The sequence below is a fragment of the Saccopteryx bilineata genome, chromosome 5, assembly GCF_036850765.1.
Source record: "Saccopteryx bilineata isolate mSacBil1 chromosome 5, mSacBil1_pri_phased_curated, whole genome shotgun sequence".
Lineage (NCBI taxonomy): Eukaryota > Metazoa > Chordata > Mammalia > Chiroptera > Emballonuridae > Saccopteryx > Saccopteryx bilineata.
In genome coordinates, this window is record NC_089494.1 from 27,092,897 (window position 1) to 27,119,574 (window position 26,678).

Below are 26,678 nucleotides of genomic sequence, written 5' to 3' on the forward strand. Positions count from 1 at the left end.
TCAGGAAGCTTTCAAAAGACATAAATATTTAGTCTTTTTCTCAATCTTCTTTATCTTTTCAGAGTACGCAGGAAATTGAGAGTCTGTCCCAAAAATGCTCTCCCACCATATAAATGTTAAAAGCATAGTTTCCAATGACGTTCATGTGGTAAAAATCGAGACGTTGAGAACCAGTGGAACCAGTGTAAAATGGGATGGGACTTAAAGGGTTGAGAGGAATATTGTAACCACTGTGGGCATCAACAGTTTCTAGCAAGTGAATGGTCACCCATAAAATGATCACCTATGATCACATAAAAGCATTATTCCAATGAAAATTCCAGAGCCAAGAATTAGGGTTTCCAGGAAATGTGCATATTCAGCTTCCATTCGAAATGGAGTCTGAAACCCATGATGAATTTTATGAGTTTGTTTTTATATATTTTATGGTGTAAGAGCCCATGTAGGAAATAACCTTGATCAGCTCACAACCAAAGCATCTTGCCAAAAACATACATCATCTTGTCATTCTTTCCCAAACATAAGGGATATTGAAATAGTCTGCAAAACAATAAGTTCTGAGGCAGGATAGTAAGAAGCTAGGGAAATTCCTTGACAAGTAGAATAAGGGAAACTGAGACAAAAATAAACAGGGCCAAACAATTTGAGAAATTTATAGCCAGTTAGGAAGCCACAAGGTTTTATTTTTCATAACCAAGAACACCTGGGAGCAAATGGTTTACACATTCCAGACCCTCCTGAGGACAGACTAACCTCGGTCTCAGTCCTTCTTTGATAACATTCTTTTAAAAAATAAAAAATGAAACTAACCAGAAATAACACTGCCACCTCTTTACACACATTTTAATAAATCAATACATTGAAGGACTCACCTGTAAAGCTAATCAATATTCTGTTAAGACCCTCCCCTAAAACCTCCCCTAGGATTCCCACACTAAAGAAAGATCTACAGCTAGTGCTCAACTTACGACCACGATTGGTTCTGACAGACGGGTCGTAACACAATTTGGTCGTAAGTTGCTTAGGCTATATGTACAGTACTGTGAAATGATGTTATAAAAATCTTTAAGTCATATTTTATCATAATTTTCTTTCATTATTGTTATATATCATAATTATCTTTGTTCATTTTATGCCATTTGTATCATCTCTACACCATTTTGTTTCTTATTTTTACATTCGTCAGATTTAAGTTGTGGCTAGCGATTGTGGTCCTAAAGTCGAATGGTCGTAAGTTGATCAATACCTGTAAAGCTTAAAGACAAAGGACTCATTGGCACGCTCTCTGGAACACGCACAGATCTCTCCCCCTTACTCTAAGGGTCCCCAGGAGACTTGCAACCGGGGAAGCAGTGGGCAGCAGCTCTTGTCCTGGGCTTATGCCCTGATGCTGTCTCCAAGGCCCGTTTTTCCCTGGCTTTCCAGAGATCCAAAGCATCCCAGCCAAGGCTCTCTCTCTCCTGTTGCTTCTTCTATCCTAAACCCTTCCTTCATTGCACTATCCCCAGCTGAGATATGCTCAGAATCACCTGCACTCGCGCTGTGATATCTTCTCTGCATGAAGTCAAGAAGCCACACACTACCAGCTGGCCCTCGGCAGACCTGCTCCAGACCCAGGCCTGTCCTGTAGCAGTTCCACAAATCCAAGAAAGCCAGATAGAAAAGTGACTACAGAGAAGTACTTTAAAGCATTTCCATTGGTTTCCCCATGTCTCTGGCTTGTTCTTTTTAATTTTGTGCTTTTTCACATGAGGTATAAATTGAAATAAAAACCCAGGTGAACAGAACAAGACATAAAGGATCTCAGGAACTATCAGGGATCCAGATTGCAATCTGGAACTTTCTATAATTGTCCAATGTATAGATCCAAGCATTTGTTTTTTTGTATTTTTCTGAAGTTGGAAACGGGGAGGCAGTCAGACAGACTCCTGCATGCGCCCGACTGGGATCCACCTGGCATGCCCATCAGGGGGCAATGCTCCTCCCATCTGGAGCGTTGCTCTGTTGCGACCAGAGCCATTCTAGCGCCTGAGGCAGAGGCCATGGAGCCATCCTCAGTGCCCGGGGCAACTTTGCTCTGATGGAGCCTTGGCTGCGGGAGGGGAAGAGAGAGACAGAGAGGAAGGAAAGGGGGAGGGGTGGAGAAGCAGATGGGCGCTTCTCCTGTGTGCCCTGGCCAGGAATCAAACCCGGGACTCCTGCACGCCAGGCCAACGCTCTACCACTGAGCCAACTGGCCAGGCCCTAGATCCAAGCATTTTTAAATGATTTTTGCTGAGGATTCTCAGGTAAAAGTGAATTTACATACTCCACAGGCAAGGATGCTGAACTAAAGATGCTGACACTTTTATTTGTTGCCATTTTTCATATCTCTGCACACAGTCTTATAATTGCATGAGCCTCTCTTCCGTTCCCTTCATCTGGATGCTTGCACGGAAACTGCAGCTCGCTGTCACCCAAACCCAGCCAGGTGACATCGCCCAGGAAACCTGCCTCTCCTGGCTCTGCTAAATGCTTTTCAATCCACAGAGCAACGGAAACTGGAAAAAGTGAATACATGTCAAATGCCCTGCAAAGTCAGTTCTGCCTGGAGACTTTGAATGGTCTGGCCACTGAATGGCTTTATAAATAGTAAATTAAACTAAAACTTTTAAATGCCGTTAGAGCTCAAGTCCTTAGACACTGAGAAAAGATAGCAGGTCTATCTATGAGACCAAATATGTCTGATTGACAGAGTTTTTTCCCATTTTAATCTGAACTTCTGTTTTATGTTCATAGACAGCACATCTATATAAATAAAAATGTAAATGTTTTTGTTTGCTCAAAATCTTAAATCTCCAAAAGTTCTTCACCAATTGCTTTGAAATTTTGACACAATATTGCATTTGAATACACACTCTCTTTTATAAACCTACTATTATATAGATATAGATGTCACACCTGTGACAGGTAAAAACATTCTTTTTTTGAAAAACAGCGCCATCTGTTGGACGTAAGAGCAACACATGCTATATGAAATATTTTACGATTCCATTTCAATGTTTCTGATTACGATCCATTTACGTGCAGCCAGACTTGAGGATGCACGGTTGCAAGTACGGCAATCGCGTTCTGCAGTTTCAGATCTGCTTCGTTCTCAACAGAATGAACGCGACAGGCTGAGAGTGGCTGAATGACATCAGCGAGAAACAGCAGATCAGCATCAAACACAACTCTGTGCTCAGCAATCACGTGATTACAATCGCCTTGCATTCCAGTACAACCAGCTGATGATTATACTTTGAGGGGCATGTTCTCATCGGCACTATGACTGAAGTGTGTTCTTATTGCAAGGCTCTGAAATTTAATGGAGAAATGAAAGGAATGTATTGCACCACCAGAAAAATTAAACTGCCTCAACTTGGAGAACTGCCAGAGCCATTAAAAACTTTGCTTGCCGGATATACCGCCAAATCAAAGCATTTCCTATCTAACATCAGAAAATAGAACTCATGCTTCCATATGATGTCGTTCAGTGCGGGAAATTGTAACAACTCAATTCATGCCAACTTTCAAAGTGAAAAGATAAATTTATCATAAAGCCGGCTCCCTGCTTCCATTCCCAGATGGTCAACATAAATTCCTACAAATGTATTTCATCGGTGATGGCAATGATGAATTAAATACATGCTGCAGAATTTCTACTGGCATAAAAAGGTCCATCATTTCCCAAAAAAACAACTTAGTGCATTTGTTCAAAAAACAACTTAGTGCGTTTGTTCAAAACAGCAATTGACATGATGCCATCTGATACACACAAGATTGTTATTCATGCTGACAAAACAGCTGCTGGGGAACATGTGCGAAGATTCAGTGCTCCAACTATAGACGAAGTGGCAATTGTTATAGTCGGAGATCAATTCCAACCTAGAGATATTGTTCTTCATCAGAGAAACAATCGAGAAAAGTTGCAGAAACTCATCGATGCTACGATGCCCTGCAATATCCAATCATTTTTTGTGATGGTGCTGATGGATATCACTTCAACGTTAAGATGATAAATCCAGTCAGTGCGAAGAAACAAATATGAAATGCAGCGCAATGAACTATTATTCATACTGATTAATGATTCGAGAGAATGAAGACAATCACATTTTGAAATGCCGTCAATTGTTTCACCAATACATCGTAGATATGTATGCAAAAATCGAAACAGAACATTTGATATTCATCTGTTTGAATCAGACCAAGCTTCGCTCTGAAGAACATGTTCATTTGCGAGATGCAGTTGTAAATGACGGTAATACAACTAACGTTGGAAGACTAACGATTTTGCCATCTTCATATACAGGCAGTGTATGTCATATGCATGAGTATGCTCAAGATGCAATTGCGTATATTCATCATTACAGGCATCCAGACCTATTCATTACATTCACATGCAATCCAGCTTGGGATGATATGCAATAGCTCTTACATCCTGGCCAATCGCCGGTGGACAGACATGACATCACAGCACGTGTTTTCAGACAGAAGCTGAAATCACTGATGGATTTCATGGTAAAACATGAAATGTTTGGGTCTGTGTGCTGTAAAAAATTAATGAGCAATGGTGTAGAAGCAACAATCTTGACAGGACCTTTTAAAGGTGAAGATGTCCTCATTCCTCACATTCCTATGATTCCAACAGATATGCCATTTCAATGTAAGAGATTGCAATTCCCAATTCGATTGGCGTTTGCCATCACCATCAACAAAGCTCAGGGACAGTCTTTAGAATTGTGCGCTTTAGATCTACAGACGGATTGCTTCTCACATGGATAATTATATGTTGCGTGATCTAGACTCGGCAAACCAGACAATCTCTGTATCTGCACAGACAATGGAACAACAAAAAATATTGTATACCCACAAGCATTGTGAAATTAAACATATTAGAAATATGCGCTTTCTCTTTTCTTTCTTTTCCATTTAACCAGATGAGCCACAGCAACGCATGGCCGAGTACAGCTAGTTCAAAATAAATCACATGTTCACATGTTCTCAAGTCCCTGAAGGAGAGGGGAGGCATCAAGTGCTTGAGGGAGGTCATCTCTCAAATGTACCTTATATATGCAAAGAGGCGTTTCCCATTGAAAGCAGTGGGAGTGGGAACACATGGAAAAGAAAGGAGGGGACCCAGGATACTACAGGGAGCAGAGCCCTCATATATGGCTAAGACCAAAGCGGGTTGTTGGTCAAATAAGTTTGTAAAATATGATTTTTATGTTTGCTCACTTATAGTTTGCACTGGGGTATGGGCAGCGCCAGCTATATGAGGTCTGTGAAATTGCTAATTACATTCCTGCTTGGGAAGGGTCATTGTTTTACTAATGTTTGCTGGAGGAGAGGTTTTCATGCCAGAAAGTTTTGAAAAGAAAAAGAAGAAGAGACAGAAAGAAGCCATGTTTGCATAGAGAGGAGAGAAGGTGTGCAGGTGGGGAACCAGTGCTGAGGTGCTTTACGAGCTCCACTAAGACTGGGGGGGCCTTTGATTCTAGGAGAAACTGGAGAAGATTCTCTGAGTTGTGAAACCAGAGAATGCATCAGGGTTTTGCTAGCCCTGAATGCCCTGTGTGTTTGCTCGTTGGCTGGTGTGAGACTTTAATAAAGGAACGGTCCACCATTTTTTGGCTCCACTGTTTCCTTACCATCTGTCCAAATTCAATGAGGATCTGCATGTGCATGGCCACAATGGTGATGGCCTCTGGCCATACACGTGTGTTCAATACTGAGATCAAAAAATAAAACACTATGTCACATAGTGCAACTTAGATTTTAATAGAGGATTTGGATGAATGTTTCCTTTTTTCTTACTTAATTGCCTGTGTGGGCTGAGGAGCAAGTCCAAAAATAATAGCTAAAACCCTGTGGGGACTCTTACACGTCAATTTGCAGATTGTAACTGAGCTGCTGCTGATCAATTCTCATGGCAGCAAGAAATTTCCATTTCAAACAAGGACAGGTTTTACAAAAATATTTCAGCTTCAATCAGACAAAGCCTCACTGATGAAAAGTCACACATTTGCCAGTCCTGCTTTTATTTATATGTACAAAATATTAATACATTAGAATACAGCAGCAGGCGTTTTGATTTAAATAAGGACAATTCTAAACTAAGATGGATAATAAAAATCCCTTCCCAAGAGTACCTAGCTGGTTTTCTTTGTAATGCTTTTTAAAGTGCTGATTTACATTGGAAAAAAAACCACACATATAGTATTTCAAGCACTCATTTAACACTATGTTTTCTTGCCAAAAATGTAGGCATCACTAACTGAAAAACATAGAAACAACATAAGCTTAATGTTAGTGTGGTGGAGTTGGCATGCTGTTACAATGTGCGATGTAGCAACGGGAGCATTAATAATAACTCCTTCTAGAATCTTTGGTGCCAACATATTGTGTTAGACTCTTACAGGCTCTAAGTAACAGGTCATGCCCAGGTCACCTGATGGGCATTTACTCCTATATGCAGGAAAGGAAGAAAACATATTTATTTTCCTTAGAACATATTTGGACTTTAAGGGGAACTAGAAAGGCATCCCTGTCCTGAGGGGGCAGCTCATTCAACAAAGTGCTGTAGACGTGGGCCTCTTGTCATCTCCTCAGAAGCCAGCTCTCTCCTACTCCCTCCTCTCCTGAGCCCAACATACTCACCATCCAGCTTTCCACTCAGTTTCCCCCGGCCCCTGCTGTCTCAGCTTACACACACAGTCTCTACTCTAGTCTCTACTTCTACTGCATTCTCTGGAAATCAAAATGACCAAGAAAGAGAATTTGATTGGATCCATTAGGCATCATCCCACAAGGAGCCTTTCTATTGGGCAGAGTCCTCAAACCAGGTCCCCTCATAGGCTGGTGGTCGTTGTACATCCAGCCTACGCAGAGGGTTGCTCTAGGCATGAAGGATTGGATCCAATCAGGAAGAGTATGATAACCAAGTCATATATGACAATAAGATGGCAGCTTATCTAGGAGAAACTCTTTGTGACTTCTTAAAAGAAGCACTCTGTCCCCAGAGAGCCATTGTCTTAGCTCTAGTTCAACTACGCTAAAAACTGTTATGAAAGACACAAAAAAATGGGTAAGGAAAAGCCCATGACTTCTTAAAGCAGTTTCAAACTATTAATATGTTTTTTTTGGGGGGGGGGGGTTGTATTTTTTTTTTTTTTTTTTTGTATTTTTCCGAAGCTGGAAACGGGTAGAGACAGTCAGACAGACTCCCGCATGCGCCCGACCGGGATCCACCCGGCACGCCCACCAGGGGGCGACGCTCTGCCCACCAGGGGGCGATGCTCTGCCCCTCCGGGGCGTCGCTCCATCGCGACCAGAGCCACTCTAGCACCTGGGGCAGAGGCCAAGGAGCCATCCCCAGCGCCCGGGCCATCTCTGCTCCAATGGAGCCTCGCTGTGGGAGGGGAAGAGAGAGACAGAGAGGAAGGAGAGGGGGAGGGGTGGAGAAGCAGATGGGCGCCTCTCCTGTGTGCCCTGGCCGGGAATCGAACCTGGGAATTCCGCACGCCAGGCCGACGCTCTACCACTGAGCCAACCGGCCAGGGCCTATTAATATGTTTTAAGTGGGATTTCACTTAAGTGTTTTCGTAAGGATTTTGAGTTATCATTTAGTAACAAACACACACTAATTACTAAGGTCAGTGCCCCTGACTAAATACAACCATTTTCATCTCATGGCACAAATAAATTAGTTACTAAGGAAGAAGAGGTCAGGGCCCCTTTTTCTTTAGTAATTAGTTTATGAGTGCGTGAGAAACAAAGGTTGAAAATCACTGGCCTAGAGAACCTCCCTATCTGAGCTATTCAGCATGTTCGATGAGAAATGCTTGAAAGTAAGTGTTCAAGTTGAACCTTCTTCTCCCTGACTTGCACAAAGAATACTGCATCAAGTTTACATCTCAAAGAAAAAATAAAAGATTTTTATAACTAGCGGTCACTAAAATTAGAAAAGTAAAATCAGATCTCTTTTCTATATTCACCCAAATATAGCATTCCTCAAATCAGCAAGTTTGTCATGTTGCATATTGAATGGACATGTCTGTTGACTGAATGAGTTGAAGGCATTGTTTGGATTTAGTTGCTTTTAAGAATAAAAATCTTTTCAGTTTTAACCAGTAATCAGCAGGCATTTACGCCACAGGATTTCACAAGCATGCGGAACCTTGAAAGGGGCAATTGGTGAGGGGCAGAAAGCAGGTTGCGGTGGGGGAGGTGAGGTTCGTGCAAGGTAGCGATGACTGTGGCATGCGTCTTCTATGTTCTGTAATGGAGGAGGCAAGACAAGATTCCTGGATGAGGGAAGGTTGAGGGAGAGAGCTGTGACTCTAACTGGAACTTCAAAATGGCAGTATATTGAAGGAGCAAACCTAACAGAAGAAGCTAAAAGCATAAGAAAAAGAAGGGCTATGTTTTGAAGAAAGATTTAGGAGAGTAAGAAAGGATCAAGAATAAAAGAAGGGAGCTAATCTCCCTCCTCTAGGATGAGGTTGAAAGTGTCCATATCAGGCCTGACCAGGTGGTGGCAAAGTGGATAGCACATCGGTCTGGGATGCTGAGGACCCAGGTTTGAAACCCTGAGGTCGCCGGCTTGCGAGTGGGGCTGCCGGCTTGAGCATGGGATCATAGACATGACCCCATGGTTGCTGGCTTGAGCCCAAAGTTGCTGGATTGAGCAAAGGGTCACTGGCTCGTCTGGAGCCCCCCAGTGAAGGTATGTATGAGAAAGCAATCAATGAACAACTAATGAACAACTAAGGTACTGCAACTATGAGTTGATGTTTCTTATCTCTCTCCCTGTCTGTTCCTCTCTCACACACACAAAAAAATACAAAAGTGTACAGATCAGTTGAGGAATAAATTCTTCTAGTTCACACAATAGATTAAACAATACTATACTATGTGGAGGCATGAAATTTCACATGAACTATAAAACTAACATTTGCTTGGATTTAGAATTTGTTCTTAAAATGATATTTTGTTGCTGCTTTGAAAACTAAGTCTTTATTTAAATAGAAGGTACACATTGTTCTGGAATAATAGCTGGGACAATTTTTAAAATCAGCAAGTACTGTAGCAAATATAATTAGCAAAATTAAAATTGGTAAATCTCACTGATATAATCATCTTAGTGTAAAAGTTTCCAGATCATCAGTTGTTTCATACATTATAACATAAGTTAATACACTCAGTCAAAAATAGCTTCCATTATACACAATTTAGGTTTTTTCTTGTTAATTAGACTTTTTTGGAAGCAGAACAAAGTGTCTTAGACTCATCCAGCTATTGACAATTTTCCCCGTGAATTTGCGCGCGTGTGTGTGCACACACACACACACACACAGCAATTTGAGAAAATGTTGCAAAATCAAACCAAATTGATTTGAAAACCAAAGTGACAGGAAGTTAACTAGCGACAGATAGATTTCAGAGAAACCCTCTGTTCATTAGGTGATTTATTACCACCAAGATAGCAGAAGAGTGTTGCTGACTGTGAATGGCACACACCATGCTGATGAGAAGTAGCAGATAAGACTCCCACTCCTGCGACAGCCAGACAGAATGTGCCAGAGGGCAGCCCCCAGCCTTGGATTAAGGCAGTGAGTGTCCATGTCCCGTCATCACTGAAGAGCTGAGACTTCTCAGAGCAATCTCATTCCGTTTCTTCAGGGTCACCTACAATTGCATTCACTTTGACAAATACAAGCAAAAAGAAATCCTCTGAAATGATGAGTGATTCTTTTCATTTCCACCTATGGACATTTAGAGATGAACACGGAAAAGATTCAACAGGATCCCTGTACAATGGTCGTGTGACCAGTCAAAACAGATGTTTCTAGAGGAACTACTTCTAGACCACCAGGGTGTGCCCCTCTGTGAGCAGCTGGAGCTGGGCTCTCCTAAGGAGCAGCTCTGTAATGACATCATGTTTGCCTTGGCACTTCAGGGATATTACTGGAGGGGATAGCGGCCATCAGAGTCTGGGGGCTGGAGCTGCCAGGTAGGTCTTCCCTGAATAAAGTGGCAAGTTAGCAGCAGAAATGCCTAACGAATTCTTTGCAGTAGAAACTAGAAATACCTACCCAGCTCTGCTGCCAACAGCCTAAGGACATTCCTGAACATCCTTGACGTTGTGCAGCACTCTCCAGCTGAGAAGCTACAAGCAAAGGTGACGGCAGCTCCAGGAGTCTGGCTCAGGCTTCTGTGCTGTGTTTCTGTGCACATGGTCACAACTACTGGTGGCATCTCTAGGTATTGTTTGCATACTGAATAAATGAGGACATCTCTCCCTAGTTATGTTATTGTCTATTCTAATTTGTTACAAATAACAGGACTTCCAGTAGAAAAAGAGACTGGAGTTTTAAATCCATCATGGAATAAACTACTTTTTACTTTGACCAACAAGCATATGAAAATATGCTCATCATCAGTCATCAGAGAAATTCAAATCAAAACCACACGATTACTACCTCACACCCATTAGGATGGCTACCATTAAATAAGTAAATAATGCTGAGAGAATGTGGAGAAATTGGAATCCTTGTGCTCCATTGGTGGGCTTGTAAAATAGTGCAACTATTATGGAAAACAGTGCGGCGTTTTCTCAAAATTCTAAAAAACGAAAACACCGTATGATCCAGCAATCCCACTTTGCGGTATTTACCAAAAAAATTTTTTAAACAATCTTAAAGATATATTTGCACTTCCATGTTCATAGAAGCATTGTTCAAAAAAGCCAAGAGGTAGAGATAATCTAAATGTTCACTGATAATAAATTTTATAAATGTTACCCATACATACAATGAAATGTCATTCAACCTTAAAAAAAATGGTGTGACAACATGAATGAGCCTTAAGGACATTAATCTAAGTGACATAAGCCCATCACAAAATGCCAAATATATAGGATTCCACTTGTAATGAAGAATGTAACATCAAATTCATGGAGACAGAAAGTCAAATGGTGGTTACCAGGGGCTAGGGCGAAGGGTAGAAAGAGGAGTTGTTTAATGGGTTTGTTTTGCAAGATGAGAAAGTTCTGGAGATGTATTGCACAATGTGAATACATTTAACTCTACTGAACTATACACTTAAAGAATAATTAAGATGAGCCTGACCAGTAATGGTGCAGGGCACATAGTGTTGGACTAGGATGCAGAGGACCCAGGTTGTTCAAGACCACAAGGCCGCCAGCTTGAGCATGGGCTCACCTGGCTTGAGCATGTGATCAGACATGACTCCATGGTCCCTGGCTTAAGCCCAGAGGTCGCTGGCCTGAAATCAAGGTCACTGGCTTAAGCAAGTGGTCACTCGGTCTGCTGTAACCCCCCAGGGTCAAGGCACATATGAGAAAGCAATCAATGAACTAAGATGCCACAATGAAGAAATGATGCTTCTCATCTGTCTACTGTCTGTCTGTCCCTATCTGTCCCTCTTTCTGTCTTGTGTCACCAAAAAAAAAATTATTCTTTTTTTGTATTTTTCTGAATCTGGAAATGGGGAGGCAGTCAGACAGACTCCCGCATGCGCCTGACCAGGATCCACCCAGCACGCCCACCAGGGGGCGATGCTCTGCCCATCCGGGGCGTTGCTCTGTTGCGACCAGAGCCACTCTAGCGCCTGAGGCAGAGGCCATGGAGCCATCCCCAGCGCCTGGGCTAACCCTGCTCCAATGGAGCCTCGGCTGCGGGAGGGGAAGAGAGAGACAAGAGAGGAAGGAGAGGGGGAGGGGTGGAGAAGCAGATGGGCACTTCTCCTGTGTGCCCTGGCCAGGAATCAAACCCGGGACTTCTGCATGCCAGGCCGACGCTCTACCACTGAGCCAACCGGCCAGGGGGCCACCAAAAAATATTTTTAATTAAAAAATGAGTAATTTTTTACTGCAATTTTTTAAAATTAGGTTTAAAAATAGTTTTGTTAAGCATTACCCCAGGAATTTAATAAGAAATTAATTTCCAACACGAGAGGCTTCTAGAGGAGCAGAGACAGAAAACTTGGCACCTGGTACCTATGCCGACATCTTTTCCTCCACTGCAAGGGATAAGCAGAGGCAGTGACTAACCCACCCGTGCTCTTGGAAGCACGCGCCACGCCCAGCCCATGGCTCTCACTTCCACCAGGTGAGTCCAGGCACCATAAGGTAGGCAGCTGCGCCCACAGCTGCAGGGTGCCCCACAGCCGGATCCACTTTAGATAAACTCTGAACACGCGAAAGAAACAGGCAAACTCAGCATTACCAGTTGGGCGAGGGAAAAGGTTGGGCAGCTTCTCACTGGTGGAAGGGACCCACAGACTCAAGACCCCCTTTCTGGAATATAAGAAGGGCTATTTATTAGTGAAAGATCTAAATTCTCAGAAAATGAAGGGGGAGAGCATGAGCAGAGGGCCTCAGACCAAGGGCCAGTCCCCCTTGTTAATTTCCTCAAGCCGATTCAGAACTAGGTGAAGTTGAGTCTCAGTTTATTGAAAGTCTCCTTTATTTACAGTATAGTCTTTAAAAGATCAAGGCAGTTTTATCTCTTAAATAATATTTCAATCATATAAAACAGCGGGAACCAAAGTAGAGAAATATATACAATATAATACATTACGTATTTTCAGTATTGTTAAGTTTTCATACCAAGTTAAAAGAAGCTATTATGATTTACAATATCATTTCTCTAGTTAAAATTAAACCTGTCAAAAGACATAATGTACATTTTTTACAAAACTAGCACTGAAGCATTAATAAAAAATGCTCATGATTGTAATTTTAGTTTTTCTATAATACACTGCACCCGTGTTACAAAAACAAACAAAAAAAGGCATTGCACTAGATGCTTTGAATACTGTGTAAGCCAGTATGGTAACACTGGAGGAATACTGAATGGCCCAATCTGTTTCATGAACAGGCTCATTCACAATAGTTTCCACTCTATTAGCTAAGCGGACTTTCTACAGCTAGGTTACTTTCCTTGGCAGTTTTATACAAGCCCACTGCTAATGGGTAAAATGCCAAGGAGAAACCAATGCCACAAAACCCAATACAACCCTACTATTTACACTACCCACTAAGAGCCAAAGCTAGAAAACCACTATTGCTGAATCAAGGGAAAAACTATAAGCAGGGCATTTTTATAAGAAATTGTGAATATCTACAAATTTAACATGTTCAATAAACTATCAAAGGTCTTGCAACAGCTTATTCCCCTTATTTTTCTGAGACTTACGTAAGAAAACAGTAAATACTTTTTAGTTTTTTATAGTTTTGATGGCATCAAAAAGCTTCAAATTTATAAATAAGATTTTTATACAATACAACACATTTATCTAGTTTGCTTAAGGGTACTATCAATTATTTTCAAGGTTTGTATTTTATTCTAAGAAAGAAAGTATTAAGATTTCTTCCATATTTTTAATTATTCATTTCAGCATTAATATTCTCCAGACCTCGAAAGGAAATCAGAGAGAGAGGTCAAGTCATTCAATGCTTAACACTGAATAGCACAATATTTAACACTGTAAATATGTGGGTGGCCTGAACAAAGGCTAGCGGCTAGGGATGTAGCTCTACTCCTCACAACAAATTAAACCTTGTATTTCCCCTTCAGTAAGACAAGTTTAAAAGGACAGATTGCTTTTGCAAGGCAGAAAATAGTGCTTCTGATTATATTGATTTTTTTTTTTTTAGCCACTAAATGAACTAAGAGGCAGCAGGACTTTCAAAAAATAGTTCTTCAAGTCATGGACAAGAAAATCAACAAGACATAATTATTGTCAGGAGATATTCCAATGGAGATCCAAGATACACACGTGATATTCAGACTAAAACAAAGCAACAACCTGATTACAGCTGGGGGAAGATGCCTTCTACTGGAAGTGCTCATGACTGGGGGTGCAGGAGATGGATGGGACAAACAACCCAAAGTATCCTGACAGAGAAAACGAGCAGCGAGTCAAAACAGGTTTGCATTCAAAACGAGAGAAAACCCACTGCTCCTGGACCCGGAAGTTCATGTTCTGCCAGGTTTCACTCCTGTACTTAACTAGTCTTTGACATCAAAACTAAAATCACCAGAGTTTTGTGTGTTTGCAAAAGGCACACCACATGTGTTTAAGTCCTTGGTCAACTAGGTTTCATTTAAAAACAAACCAGGTTTCTAATAAGCACCATACACCAAACTAACGCTTTCATTCTTTAAAGCAAACTTTCCAAAACGTTTGTTACATTTACATGTCCTACAGTCTCTGTAACTGGAATGGACTCAGATTTCTTTTTCTTCTTATCTGAAAGTTACAATAGAAATGTGCTATTGTAGGAAGCCTAAGAAGAGTAGAATTCTTACAACTTTATAAATCTCTAAATTATCCTTGTTATGCAAAGAAGCCAAGAGGAAATATTCAGGATTATGTTATTATTGTTTAGTAGTTCTGATCACTTTTTAAACTACCTCTCTATTAAACAAGAAATTTCTTACGAAGAATATTTTATCTTTTAACTTTTCTCAATAGTCAGAACTGCCTTAGAAATTTGGGAACCACGGACATATGTCCACCCTGGAAATTTCTTAATTATATAGATGTCACTTAAATTGCTGGTTATATTGAACAAGGCAGTTTACCTCTACAAAAAACGATCAAGTGCTTCCTTTTCAGCCAATTTCTTGAATTGAGCCTTATTTATTTTTTACACTTAAAAAAATCCTTCATTAATAATCCTTCATTAATAATTTAGTCATTGTAGACTCATTTAATAATGCTGCTCTTGAAAGTAAAAGAAAAAACCTAGAATGGGAGCAGGTGCAGATAAGTACAGTTCAACATATTAACTGCACAAAAGCTATAAACAAGTTTAAAAAATAGCTCCAGAAAAAAGGCTTAAAGTTAATGGTGGTGCCTCCTGTCACCCAGAAAAGACAAGACAGAACCTGGCAAACATCAAACGTACTGGAAAACAAGGCAAGATATGGAATATGGCAGGATTCCCAATTTTCATCAAATTCCTCTGTAAACAAGAACAGACTGTGTCAATCTGTTTGGCTATTAATAGAATAATTCAGAATTTTTTAAAGGTTTCAGAAATTCTAACAGGCGACATTAAATTGTTACATAAAAAACCAACAAACAAAAAATCACCAGCTCTACAAATGCTTTTCAAGTGAAGGATATGTCAAATGTGATGCCAAGAGAATCATAATCTATAAGACACTGTTTTCTTGATAGGCTTGGTTGTAAATATGACAACTTCTTTTCCACCCTATCCCATCTTTAACCATACACCTGTCCTTAGCTATTCGAAATGTGTCTATATTTTTTGCTTAAGTGAAAAAATGTCCATGCAGCTTTTCAGCCTGGGGAGAGTTAATAGAAATCCGAAATGCAAATCCATGAGATTTTAACCCTTCCGTTACAGATGGCTAGCACAAATGCAGAACGGAGAAGCCTTGGCCAGCACTGGTGAAGGTGACAAAGAAATAGAATGTAGCTTATTTCTGGTCCTTTGCTCCAGCCCCCTTTCCTTCATGGTCCATTTCAAAGTAAGTGCCTCCTTTCAGCAGTTCAGACCCAAACCGGTCCAGCGGTCCGGTACCATCAGGAAATACTTGTCCATTGCTTCACAGAATCTAGTCCTGTATAACTCTGGAGAGACCACAGTTGGCATTTTACCTACAATTATGAAAGAGAAAAGGAAAAAAGAAAACTGTTACATAAGAGACCAGGCAACTGACTTCACCAGCTCTGTTCTCTCCTGTGCACGGCTGGAGCCTCACCCAGCAGTCTCAGCCAGGGGGAGGTGCGCTGCTCACCCGCCTTGCAAGAGACAGGCCCTTCCCGGTGGGATTTGTTTCAAAGACCAGCTCTCCTCTGGAGAGATAAACGCACAAAGGGGCTAGCAGTGCTCAGAGAATTCAGAAGATTTCAAGTGTTAATTAACGATAAGCTCTTATTCAGAACCTCTGGGTCTATTGTTTTGAACTTTCCATTTTGAGAACCTCTGGCATTTTAACACAAGTACATACTCATTATTTCCCCACCTAAACAACTATTATTTGATCATTTTGGAAATGATCAAAGATAACCACTTTTTTTTAATTAAAAATGTATCCCCGGCCCTAGCCGGTTGGCTCAGTGGTAGAGCGTCGGCCTGGCGTGTAGAAGTCTCGGGTTCGATTCCCAGCCAGGGCACACAGGAGAAGTGCCCATCTGCTTCTCCACCCCCGCTCCTCCTTCCTCTCTGTCTCTCTCTTCCCCTCCCGCAGCCAAGGCTCCATTGAAGCAAAGATGGCCCGGGCGCTGGGGATGGCTCCTTGGCCACTGCCCCAGGCGCTAGAGTGGCTCTGGTCTCAACAGAACGACGCCCCGGAGGGGCAGAGCATCGCCCCCTGGTGGGCGTGGCGGGTGGATCCCAGTCGGGCGCATGCAGGAGTCTGTCTGACTGTCTCTCCCCGTTTCCAGCTTCAGAAAAATACAAAAAAAATGTATCCCCCCTTTTTTTGGGCCTTTTCCACATTTATTTCATTATTTAACTGAATTTTATTGGGGTGACACAGGTTAACGTAATTCTACAGGTTTCAGGTGCCCAATTCTACAACACATAGCTCTGTCCACCTTAATGTGTATGTATTTACCACCCCAAGTCAAGTAATCAAATATCCATTTTTAAAAAATGTTAACTGATAAGGAAAACATGAGAATAGTTTAAAGAGCCAAGAAAAGAAAAATTCTGCTCACCTTGTCCTCCTAAAATTCCCGTTGATTTCACAACCATCTCAAGCTTTTTGTCCCAGGTAAATGTTCGAATATAATCTGTTGCAGGGAGCAGTATCAGCAACAAAGTTACATCAATAAATGTAAGCAAAAGACAACAGTAATTACTATTCGACAACAGTTAACATTACTGAGCGCTGACAATACGCCAGGTGCTCACCTACGGTTTTCCCCATATTATTCAATGTATTCTCACAACAACCTTACAGGGCTTCGTTTATATGTGACTTTCAGAATAGAGACATTTTTGGTAGAGGTAATGAAAATGGAAATGAGGAAACTGAATAGAAAGTACTATTTATATATTTAATAGAATTTTAGAACGATTATTTTTAAATTATTTAATGAAACCATGAAAATAATCAATAAGCTGTTAGTAGACCAACTTCAATATAATCTTCAAATCTGACTCTGGTTTCAATCATGAACTATAGAAGTAAGATATACGTACCTATAATTCCAACAACCAGCTCGTTGCTGGTGTCATCTCGCCCAACCAGCAAAGAATAATCTATAATGAGGTGGCTAGACAGGAAGTGGGAGTCACTGCGGATGGAGGCTCTCAGCACAGCCTTGGAATGAGAACGAATGTACAGAGGGTTGTCTCGAACCATCTTCAGAAGATTCTCATCCAGTAGGACTACATCACAACTCTCTTTCCCGGTATCAGTTTTTACATTTCTATTTCTAAGTGAACCCTTCAAATCAAAAACCTGACAGAAAGAAAATTTGGTCATTCATGTGAGTTGCTACAAATGATTAATGTAATCAAATTAAAAAGGCAGAAAGCCTCCCAATAGGCACGACCATTATATACACTTTTAAATTTGATTTAAAAACTTAACATATAACATGTTATTAAATGCATTATAATTGTGTGGTAAATGAAATATACATGTGATATAATTGCATCATATGAAATTAAAATACTCAACTTACTGGAACATTTCAGAAATAACTGACTCATTTAATCAACTTTAAGAAACATGAACAAGTAACTAAAAATACATCAATGGGCTGCAAATAGTCTTAGGAAACTTGTACCAAAACTCTGTGCAATTACTTATGGCAATGGAGAGCAACAGCCTAGGACTTCTGGGGTGGTGCTAAAAGCAACACAAAGGTCAGGGGACTTGGACACTAGACCACTGCTAGTCAGTTGTTCTTGGCTCATGATGACATAGGAATTCGCGACAGAATGTAAATTAATTACACATGAAGCACACCTAGCTCAGCAGCTGTTTTTCCCATAGTAAGGCATTTTCAGTGAAGAAAGCAGTGCACTGACTTACATTCTAAAACAAGCTCCTGATCTCGCCACAGACTGGGAACTGTTCAAGGACCAGCCCTTTGCAGAGTACTGTTCTAGAACGTAGACCAACCTGAGTTCTAGCAATATCTATGTGACTGTCATAAAGTACTTAATTTCTATGGGCCTCAGTTTCTTCACGTTTAAAACTGAGGTGGTGGAAGTATAGTAGATCTGCCTTTTCTAATTCTATAATTCTTTGTTTCAAGGGTATTACAGATGTTAAATTTTAGGACCAGACCACAATATTCCTCTTTATTCTTCCCTATAGGGTTCAACAAGTCCCAAGTTAAATTTGGCCTAGCAACCCAAGTGTAACATGTACTGTCAAGACGCTCTTCTCTGATTCATTATACCCAGGAGCCAGAAGTAACAAGGGTTCCTGAGCTAAATGCCTTGCATGGTCCAATACCCTTACCTGTGCCATCTTCCTCCCGTAGAAGAGGTTTTCCATGACAAGGAGATCTAACTTCTTCTCAGCGTTGTTCTGAGAATTCTTATAACCAATTCGGTAAACCCCAAGAATTTTGGCTAGTGCAGTGGGCCTCTAAACAAGAAAAAAATGAAAGTAAACTCTTATCAAAAAGAATTATTTATAATTTAACACCAGTATCTGGATTATTCATGTAATATCCAAACATGATTTTTTATTAATATGAACAGGGGACCTTGAACAAAACTCAAGCCCTCGAATCTCAGGAGCAAGTAAAGCAGCAAAGCCAACAAAAATATTAGATCCTCAACATTCTCAACAACTGCTCAAAGTCACAGTTTATTGTGACACAGAATTTCCCAATAACATGTAATAAACCATGCACGTGACTCCTTCATCTTTTTTCTGGGAGGGTCACTCTCAACGACAACTGGACACACCAGGGCCACCAGGTCCTCACCTTCTGCTCAAGGTCCCACGCCCTCACTTCTCAACACGTGTTTCAAACATCTGTCTCAGCAAAAGTGCAAATTACTACGTGTTCGGCTATTTTCATCCAGCCTTACCGTTTTTAACTGACATATATAAATATGTACTAATTCAGTGCAACCTGCTTGATACCTCTTGGCCCTGACTGGCAAAGGCTGACGCTGTTGGGACTCGCTGCATTCTGTCACCTCTCTGCAGCAGAGCAGAGGTCCGGTCATGTCCTGTGCACATCTCACCAGAGGAAACCCTCCTTCGGACTAACTCTGAGGATGGAAAAGGCCCAGCAGACTCTAATTATAGACCAAGGTTTGCAACCTCTACCTTTTGTTGAACAGCATTGGTGATATAGTTGAAGTAGTGAGGTGCAAAGTCGAGGAAAGACTGGACTTCCAGGCGAGGCATTTGCTTCAAAATGAATCTGTCATCTAAAAGGCAGAAATGTCATGTGTCTATTCAACCACATTACTTACTGAGATCACCTGTAATAAGTCATTCCAAAGGTCCCAAATGATTATTTGCTTCACATTTTTAAGGGATATTCTTTGATGTCACAGAGAAAATCCTGATCAGAGCACAGTTCTCAAGTAACTGAAGGGTGGGAAGAGCTTCTGAGATGTATACAGTCCCAAAACCTCTACTTTTGAGAGTATCACCCCTAAATTCCCAGCTGTTTTTAAAAGTACTAAAACTTTATAAATACCTTTCTTAGCAATCCAATGAGTAATAGTTAAGAAAGTTCTTCTCAAGCAACCCTACTGAACTATCTCAAGTAATTTTGCCCTCAGTGGCTACAGAGAACGGAGTGTGAAGTACAAGTGGTCCCGATCCTCTGTAAACCTTGGCGAGTTAGGAACCTGGCTTTATAGGTTAAATATTTCTATCTTTCTCTCATCAGCTCTGAGGTATCTTTTTGAATTTTCTGGAAGTTCTCTGTTATTATTTACATTTGGAAAACTCAGGGAGAGAATTTAGTAAGAATTTGATCAATGTTTGTCTCTAATTATATACTCTGCATATTTACATTCTTTTAAACATTTAAGGACAGAGCGTCAAGTAAAAGCGTGAAAACGGAAACCTCTTTTCTAGTTGATAGGATCATACAATCTCAGTTCAAGCCATTCACGGTGATCTGAGGGCAGGACGGGCACTGTGTCGGTACAAGAGGCCGGGACCCACCTTCAGTGGCATAGAAGGCAGCCCCGGATTTGCCCCCGCGGGCCTGCCAGGGCGACGAGTGGGACAGGGACCGGATGAAATCTTCCTCGCTGCTGCCCAAAATCACCTCCCGCATCTTATGAAACTCTCCCGCATAGTAGAGCCGGCAATAAAACTTGGCATTAGCATCGGAAAATTCTATAAACAGCAGTGTTAAGAAAAAAAGCTTTTATGAATCAGAAATCTCTTTTCCCTCTTGCCCAATTCCACACCCCCACCAAATACAACCATTTACTTTTCTCCAAGGTAGTATTTTTCATGTTAACTCTACTATGTCTCTGTTTATCTAATTTTGTTAAAGTGATTTTGGGGAGGATTAGAGAACGCCTGATGACCACCCTCACACATTCACAGAAAAGCCAAACATAGTACAAAACCCACTTCTCATTTGACACTGGTTACTGTATTTTCATCACTGTGCTTTCACCTCTTAAATTTTACTGTAAGTAATATTCTGGATGACAAACTTTTAGCATCCACAGCCATACACACAATCCAGATGCCTCATGGAGGCGCTGTGGCTCTAGATGACACAATAAGTAATTATTGATGCATTAGAAATTAAGTCAGATTACAATTTATAGGTTAAATTTTAATTTCCTTTAATGTACAAATTGACTTCCTTTATAAATGAATGTTTATTTTATGAAGTAAAACTACATCAGCATATAGACTTAACATTCATTTCAAGAAACAGAATATTTATCTAGAATGTAACTAGAAGCCTCAAATAATAGAATTTGCTCAATTATAGTTTCTGTTCCCAAACCAATATTTTATCTTGTACTTACGAAGCTCCACATGAGGATTTGTGAGTTGTTTCTTTTGTGTATCGCCTCCATCGACTTCATCTAAAAGGTATAATATCATTAGTTAAGCCAAAGGTTTAAAGAGTTATCACTTCATTTGCCTGTTTTTTCTCTGACGTAACAATTAAAACTAACAAGTCCCCTCTTTATCTTAGTCAACTTACTCTTGAGCAAGTATTATGTGTACAATTAAACTGTAAACCAGTTGAATGAAAATATCTGTACTCTTTGAAAGATCTTTCATTAAAAAATAGAGAATTTGGGTTGAAGAATAATTTTTCTTGTATTTAAGTGATCCGTATGACAACAATATACTCACTCGGCTCTTAAATCAAGATCTTCCATGGCTTCAGACTTTACCAGTTTCCCCATATGGGGGATAATGTTTCCCCAACAGTTGATGATGCTTTCTATTATATACTAGGACACTTATAAAATATATAAAATATACTAGTGTCTACTTCAGAACTACTTTTGTTTTATATTTGCTGTCTGGCAAGCCTACCACCAGGACCACTCTAATTATTGTAGATTTGGAACACTTTTTAGTATCTAGAACAAGTCATGCTTTAAGTTTCATATTTCAAATGTTTTTTCTCAAAGCACTACTGCCTTTCAAGGATCACAGCCCAATAGCAGCCTATAGAATACTTGAACAGATATCTTAAATATTAATGAAAATTTATCATTCAGTAGCTATTTTTTAAATAAACTACTAATTCATGATACAACACAGTGGTTGACAATCTATTTGAGCCAGATGTTAAGTATTTTACTCAGTGGAGATTACTTAACTTTCCAACATATGCGTGAGAGCAGCCCGACAATAAGTAAGTGCAGGGTGTGCCCGTGGTCCAGAATGAACTTAGCCACAGACACAGGTCGGCAGAGCGTGCCGACTCCTGGTCTAACCCCACCCTCAAACACAATCAGGTAGACGAATTTTTTTTAATATTAAAATGAAGGTGGACATCAATAGCTTCAACTTTACAGGGACTGGAAAAGAAAGGAAACATCTGAGGGGTCAGTGGAAGGAAAACATTTGAATATAGACTGTGAGTTACACAGGAGACAGATGTCTTACATGTGCAACGTCACTTAGTCTTCATTAAACCTTGAAAGACAGTGCTTTTACCCTTTATTGGTACGGAAACTAAGGATTTCTGACCACCACATGGTAAGTGACAGCAGTGGCATGTAACACCAGCTGGGCCCTGCAAGCGCCCTGCTTCTCCACTCCACCACACGGAGGTGTGAGAAGAGAGAAAATGTCGCAGTTTTAGCAGTAAGAATTATCTACTTAAGGCGCTAAGGAACATAAGCAACTAAAATAAGTAAGTCAAAGCCTCGAATAAGCACATTCGGTCCCCCTTTAACACACCTGGAGGCTCAATGCCTTGATTCTCCGTCCCCTCCTTGCCCGTCTGCCCAACTTGGTAGTAAGCGCTATCTGCTCCTCGCAAGGTCTCCCTCTTCTGGGAAGACAGATCAGGGCTCTTCCCTGCTGTCCCTCGGAAGAAGGACAACATTCCAGAAGGCTTCTTGGCTAAAAGTAAGAGGCGACATTAACCATAGGTCATTCATTACAGGTGGAAAAGTTTTAATTTTCAACTTATTCCTTTCTTCGTAGCAATGACTTTCTAAGGGTAATAAATATTAGTAACATTGACACTTTCATTTGTACAGATTCTTATTCCATGGTTTTATGGGTTTGGAGGGTGGGGCAGTCAGCACTCCTCGTAACAGAAACAAGAAAAGAACAATGGCCAGATAGCTTTATATCAAAATATGAGAAATTCAGGAGAGAGACAAGATGGCAGCTGAGTAGGCAGACGCACAGACTCTCAGCTCACACCACCAAACTGGACTACAAGTTAATTTAGGAACAATCAGCGTGAAAAACCAACTTTGGAATAAAAGAGGTCTTAAAAACCAAGGAGCGAAGAAGTCACACCAAGCCTGGTAGGGAGTGTGGAGGCGCTTCCAGAAGTGGGGGGGGGGGGGTGAGGTTGAGAGCCCACAAGGATTCTCAGTACAAGGAGAGAGACCCTGAGAGAAGGGGGTCCTCAGTCTCAGAACTGGAGACCCAGCCTAGAAATCCAGAGACTGGAGGAGACAGATGAAAAAGAGCAAAGATCTGTGAGAGGGAAGAGGTGGGGGTGCCTTAAAGGGAAAGAACAGAAAATATTGCTCACAGCCACTTGCCTGGGGCCCTGGGGACAAGGAGGGCTGAGAGGACAGGCTTGTCATCCAAAAGGAAAGTGGGGAGAGCAAGACAGACCGTGACAGGCAGAGGAATGCCTGGGACAACCTGAAAACAGGACTCATCCAGTGCGGAGGCGGCCATAGTTGGGGGAGGGGTTAATCCCTCCACACAGCACAAGCCTAAAGTGGTTCCGGGTGACCCACCTCCAGAAAACTCTCCAGCTCCAATCAGTGCAAAAAAGACACCGCTGAAAACAGGAAGTGGGGAAGAGGGGCAGTAACTCAGGTCTCCAGGGAGATCTGAGATACACCTCCCCCTACTGAAGCTGCGAACAGCTGGCAGGACATGCCTTCAGAGTCTCATAGGTTACACCCACCTCATTCCTGAGTAAATTTCAAATAAGCCCCCTGATGAGATGAGTAAACAAGATTACCACTGAGTTAAGAAAACAGAAGAAAACAAACAAGACTTCAAAGCAGCTCTACTAGGTAAGAAGATCACAGCTGGAAGAAGCCTACAAATCATAGAGAATAATGGGTAGGAAGAGAAGCATAAGTCATATGCTTCAATAAGATAAATCCTCTGAAAAAGTCTTGGATGAATCAGAAGTAATCAAATTACCGGATGCAGAGTATAAAATAATAATTGTTAGGATGCTTAAGGATCTCAAAGCTACAATGGATGAACTTAATGAACACCTCAATAAAGAAATTGTAAGCATCAAAAAGGACACGGAAATCATAAAGAAGAACCAGACAGAAATGACAAACACATAAAAATGAAGACTACACTAGAAGGAATTAAAAGCAGACTGGATGAAGCAGAGGATCGAATCAGAGACTTAGAGGACAAGATAAGCGAAAGCACGGAAGCAGAAAAGCAAAAAGAAAAGAGGATCAAAAAGTTGAGGAAACTCTAAGAGAGCTCTGTGACAACATGAAGAGAAACAATATCCGCATCATAGGGGTTCCTCAAGGAGAAAAGAAAGAACAAATAATAGAGAAATTGTTTAATGAAAATTTCCCTAAATTGATGCAGGGGTCATACAGGTTCAAGAAGCAGAGAGAACCCCATTAAAAAAAAACCCCAAAGAGATCCACACCAAGACACATCATAAACAAAATACCAAAGCTAAGAGATAAAGAAAGAATACCAAAAGCTGTAAGAGAGAAACAGTCTATCACCTACAAAGGAACCCCCATAAAGATGGCATCCGACTTTAGAACAGAAACACTTGAGGCCGGAAGGGAATGGCAAGAAATAGTCAAAGTGATGCAGAATAAGAACCTACAACCAAGACTTCTTTATCCAGCAAGACTATTGTTTAAAACTGAAGGAGAAATAAAAAGCTTCCCAGACAAAACAAAAAACAAAAAACTCAAGGAATTCATCACAACCAAACCAACGCTGCAAGCAATGTTGAGAGGCATGCTGTAGACAGAACAAAGCGGGGGGGAAATACATAAATAAATAAATAAATATAGTAAAAGAGGAATGTAGATTTAAAGAAAAAAATGGCAATAAATAACTACATATTAATAACCTTAAATGTAAATAGATTAAATAATCCAATCAAAAGACATAGGGTAGCTGAATGGATAAGAAAACAGGACCCGTACATATGCTGTCTACAGAGACCCACCTCAAAACAAAAGATACACATAGACTAAAATTAAAAGGATGGAAAAAAATATTTCATGCAAATGGAAATGAAAAAAAGCTGGGGGTAGCAGCACATATCTGACAAAATAGACATTAAAACAAAGATTATAGTAAGGGATAAAGAAGGTCACTACATAGTGATAAAGGGAGCAATCCAACAGGAAGAGATAACCATTATAAATATCTATGCACCTAATATAGGAGCACCTAAATATACAGTGTCCGTAAAGTCATGGTGCACTTTTGACCGGTCACGGGAAAGCAACAAAAATTGACAGAAATCTGAAATCTGCACCAAATAAAAGGAAAACCCTCCCAGTTTCTGTAGGATGATGTGGCAGCATATGCACATGTGCAGATGATGACGTAAGACTGTTTATACAGCGGAGCAGCCCACGGCCATGCCAGTCGAGATGTGGATGGTACAGAGGAAAGTTCAGTGTGTTCTGTGGCTCGCTAAATTTGAATCCATGACCAAAGTGCAACATGAATATCAGCGCATTTATAATGGAAGCACTACCACATAGGAATAACATTACTTGATGGGATAAGCAGTTGAAGAAAACTGGCAGTTTGGTGAAGAAACCCGGTTCTGGTAGGCCATCAGTCAGTGACGAGTCTGTAGAGGCTATACGGAATAGCTACCTAAGGAGCCCTAAAAAATCTGTGCGTGAGCCCACATCGAACTGCACTGAATAGGTATAAAACTGGGAGAGTTTTCCTTTAATTTGGTACAGATTTCACATTTCTATCATCTTTTGTTGCTTTCCTGGAACCAGTTAAAAGTGCACCATGACTTTACAGACATGCTGTATAAAGCAGATTTTGATGGACATAAAGAGAGAGATCAACAGCAATACTATAATAGTAGGGGATTTTATTACCCCACTAACATCAATGGGTAGATCCTCAAGAAAGAAAATTTATAAAGAAACAGCAGAATTAAGGGACATACTAGATCAACTGGATTTAATAGATATCTTCAGAACCTTTCACCCTAAAGCAGTAGAATATACATTTTTTTCAAGTGCGCATAGTACATTCTCTAGGATAGACCATATATTGGGCATAAAACAGATCTCATCAAATTTAAGAAGACTAAAACCATATCAAGCATCTTCTCTGACCACAATGGCATGAAACTAGAAATCAACTACAATAGGAAAACTGAAAAATACTCAAACACTTGGAAACTAAAAAAAGCATGTTACTAAACAACGAATGAGTCAACAATGAGATCAAGGAAGAAATAAAAAATTTCCTTGAAACAAATGAAAATGAGCATACAACTCAAAATCAGTGGGACACAGCAAAAGCAGTCCTGAGAGAGAAGTTCATAGCATTACAGGCATACCTGAAGAAGCTAGAAAAAGCTCAAATAAATAACTTAATCCTGCAACTAAAAGAACTAGAAAAAGAACAGCAAGTAAAGCCTAGAGGAAGTAGAAGAAAAAAAAATAATAAAGATCAGAGCAGAAATAAATGACATAGAGACTAAAAAAAAAAAAAAAATACAGAGGATCAATGAAACCAAGAGCTGGTTCTTTGAAAAAGTAAACAAAATTGATGAACCCTTAGCCAGACTCATCAAGAAAAAAAGAGAAAGGACTCAAATAAATAAAATTAGAAATGAGGGTGGAGAAGTAACAACGGACACAGCAGAAATACAAAGGATTGTAAGAAAATACTATGAAGAACTGTACGCCAAAAAATTAGACAACCTAGGTGAAATAGACAAATTCCTTTAAAAAATATAATCTTTCAAAAATCAATCTG

General features: G+C 40.5%; 1 protein-coding gene and 1 pseudogene across 5 annotated transcripts in view; both read right to left on the minus strand.

Moving 5' to 3' along the window:
• On the minus strand, positions 1–2,361 carry LOC136306437 (methylsterol monooxygenase 1 pseudogene; annotated as a pseudogene).
• Positions 2,362–12,765: 10,404 nt separating this feature from the next.
• PIKFYVE (phosphoinositide kinase, FYVE-type zinc finger containing) overlaps positions 12,766–26,678 on the minus strand; it is an 87,855-nt gene continuing 73,942 nt past the window's right edge. For all 5 annotated transcript variants that reach the window (XM_066278653.1, XM_066278655.1, XM_066278652.1 and 2 more), the window contains 8 exons: positions 22,416–22,580; positions 21,017–21,076; positions 20,187–20,363; positions 19,332–19,435; positions 18,507–18,635; positions 17,231–17,492; positions 16,744–16,818; positions 12,766–15,678 (listed from right to left, as the gene is read on the minus strand). In XM_066278653.1, the coding sequence (XP_066134750.1) occupies positions 15,563–15,678; positions 16,744–16,818; positions 17,231–17,492; positions 18,507–18,635; positions 19,332–19,435; positions 20,187–20,363; positions 21,017–21,076; positions 22,416–22,580 (1,088 nt within the window). In that variant the 3' untranslated portion in view covers positions 12,766–15,562. The remainder of the gene's footprint in view (positions 15,679–16,743; positions 16,819–17,230; positions 17,493–18,506; positions 18,636–19,331; positions 19,436–20,186; positions 20,364–21,016; positions 21,077–22,415; positions 22,581–26,678) is intronic.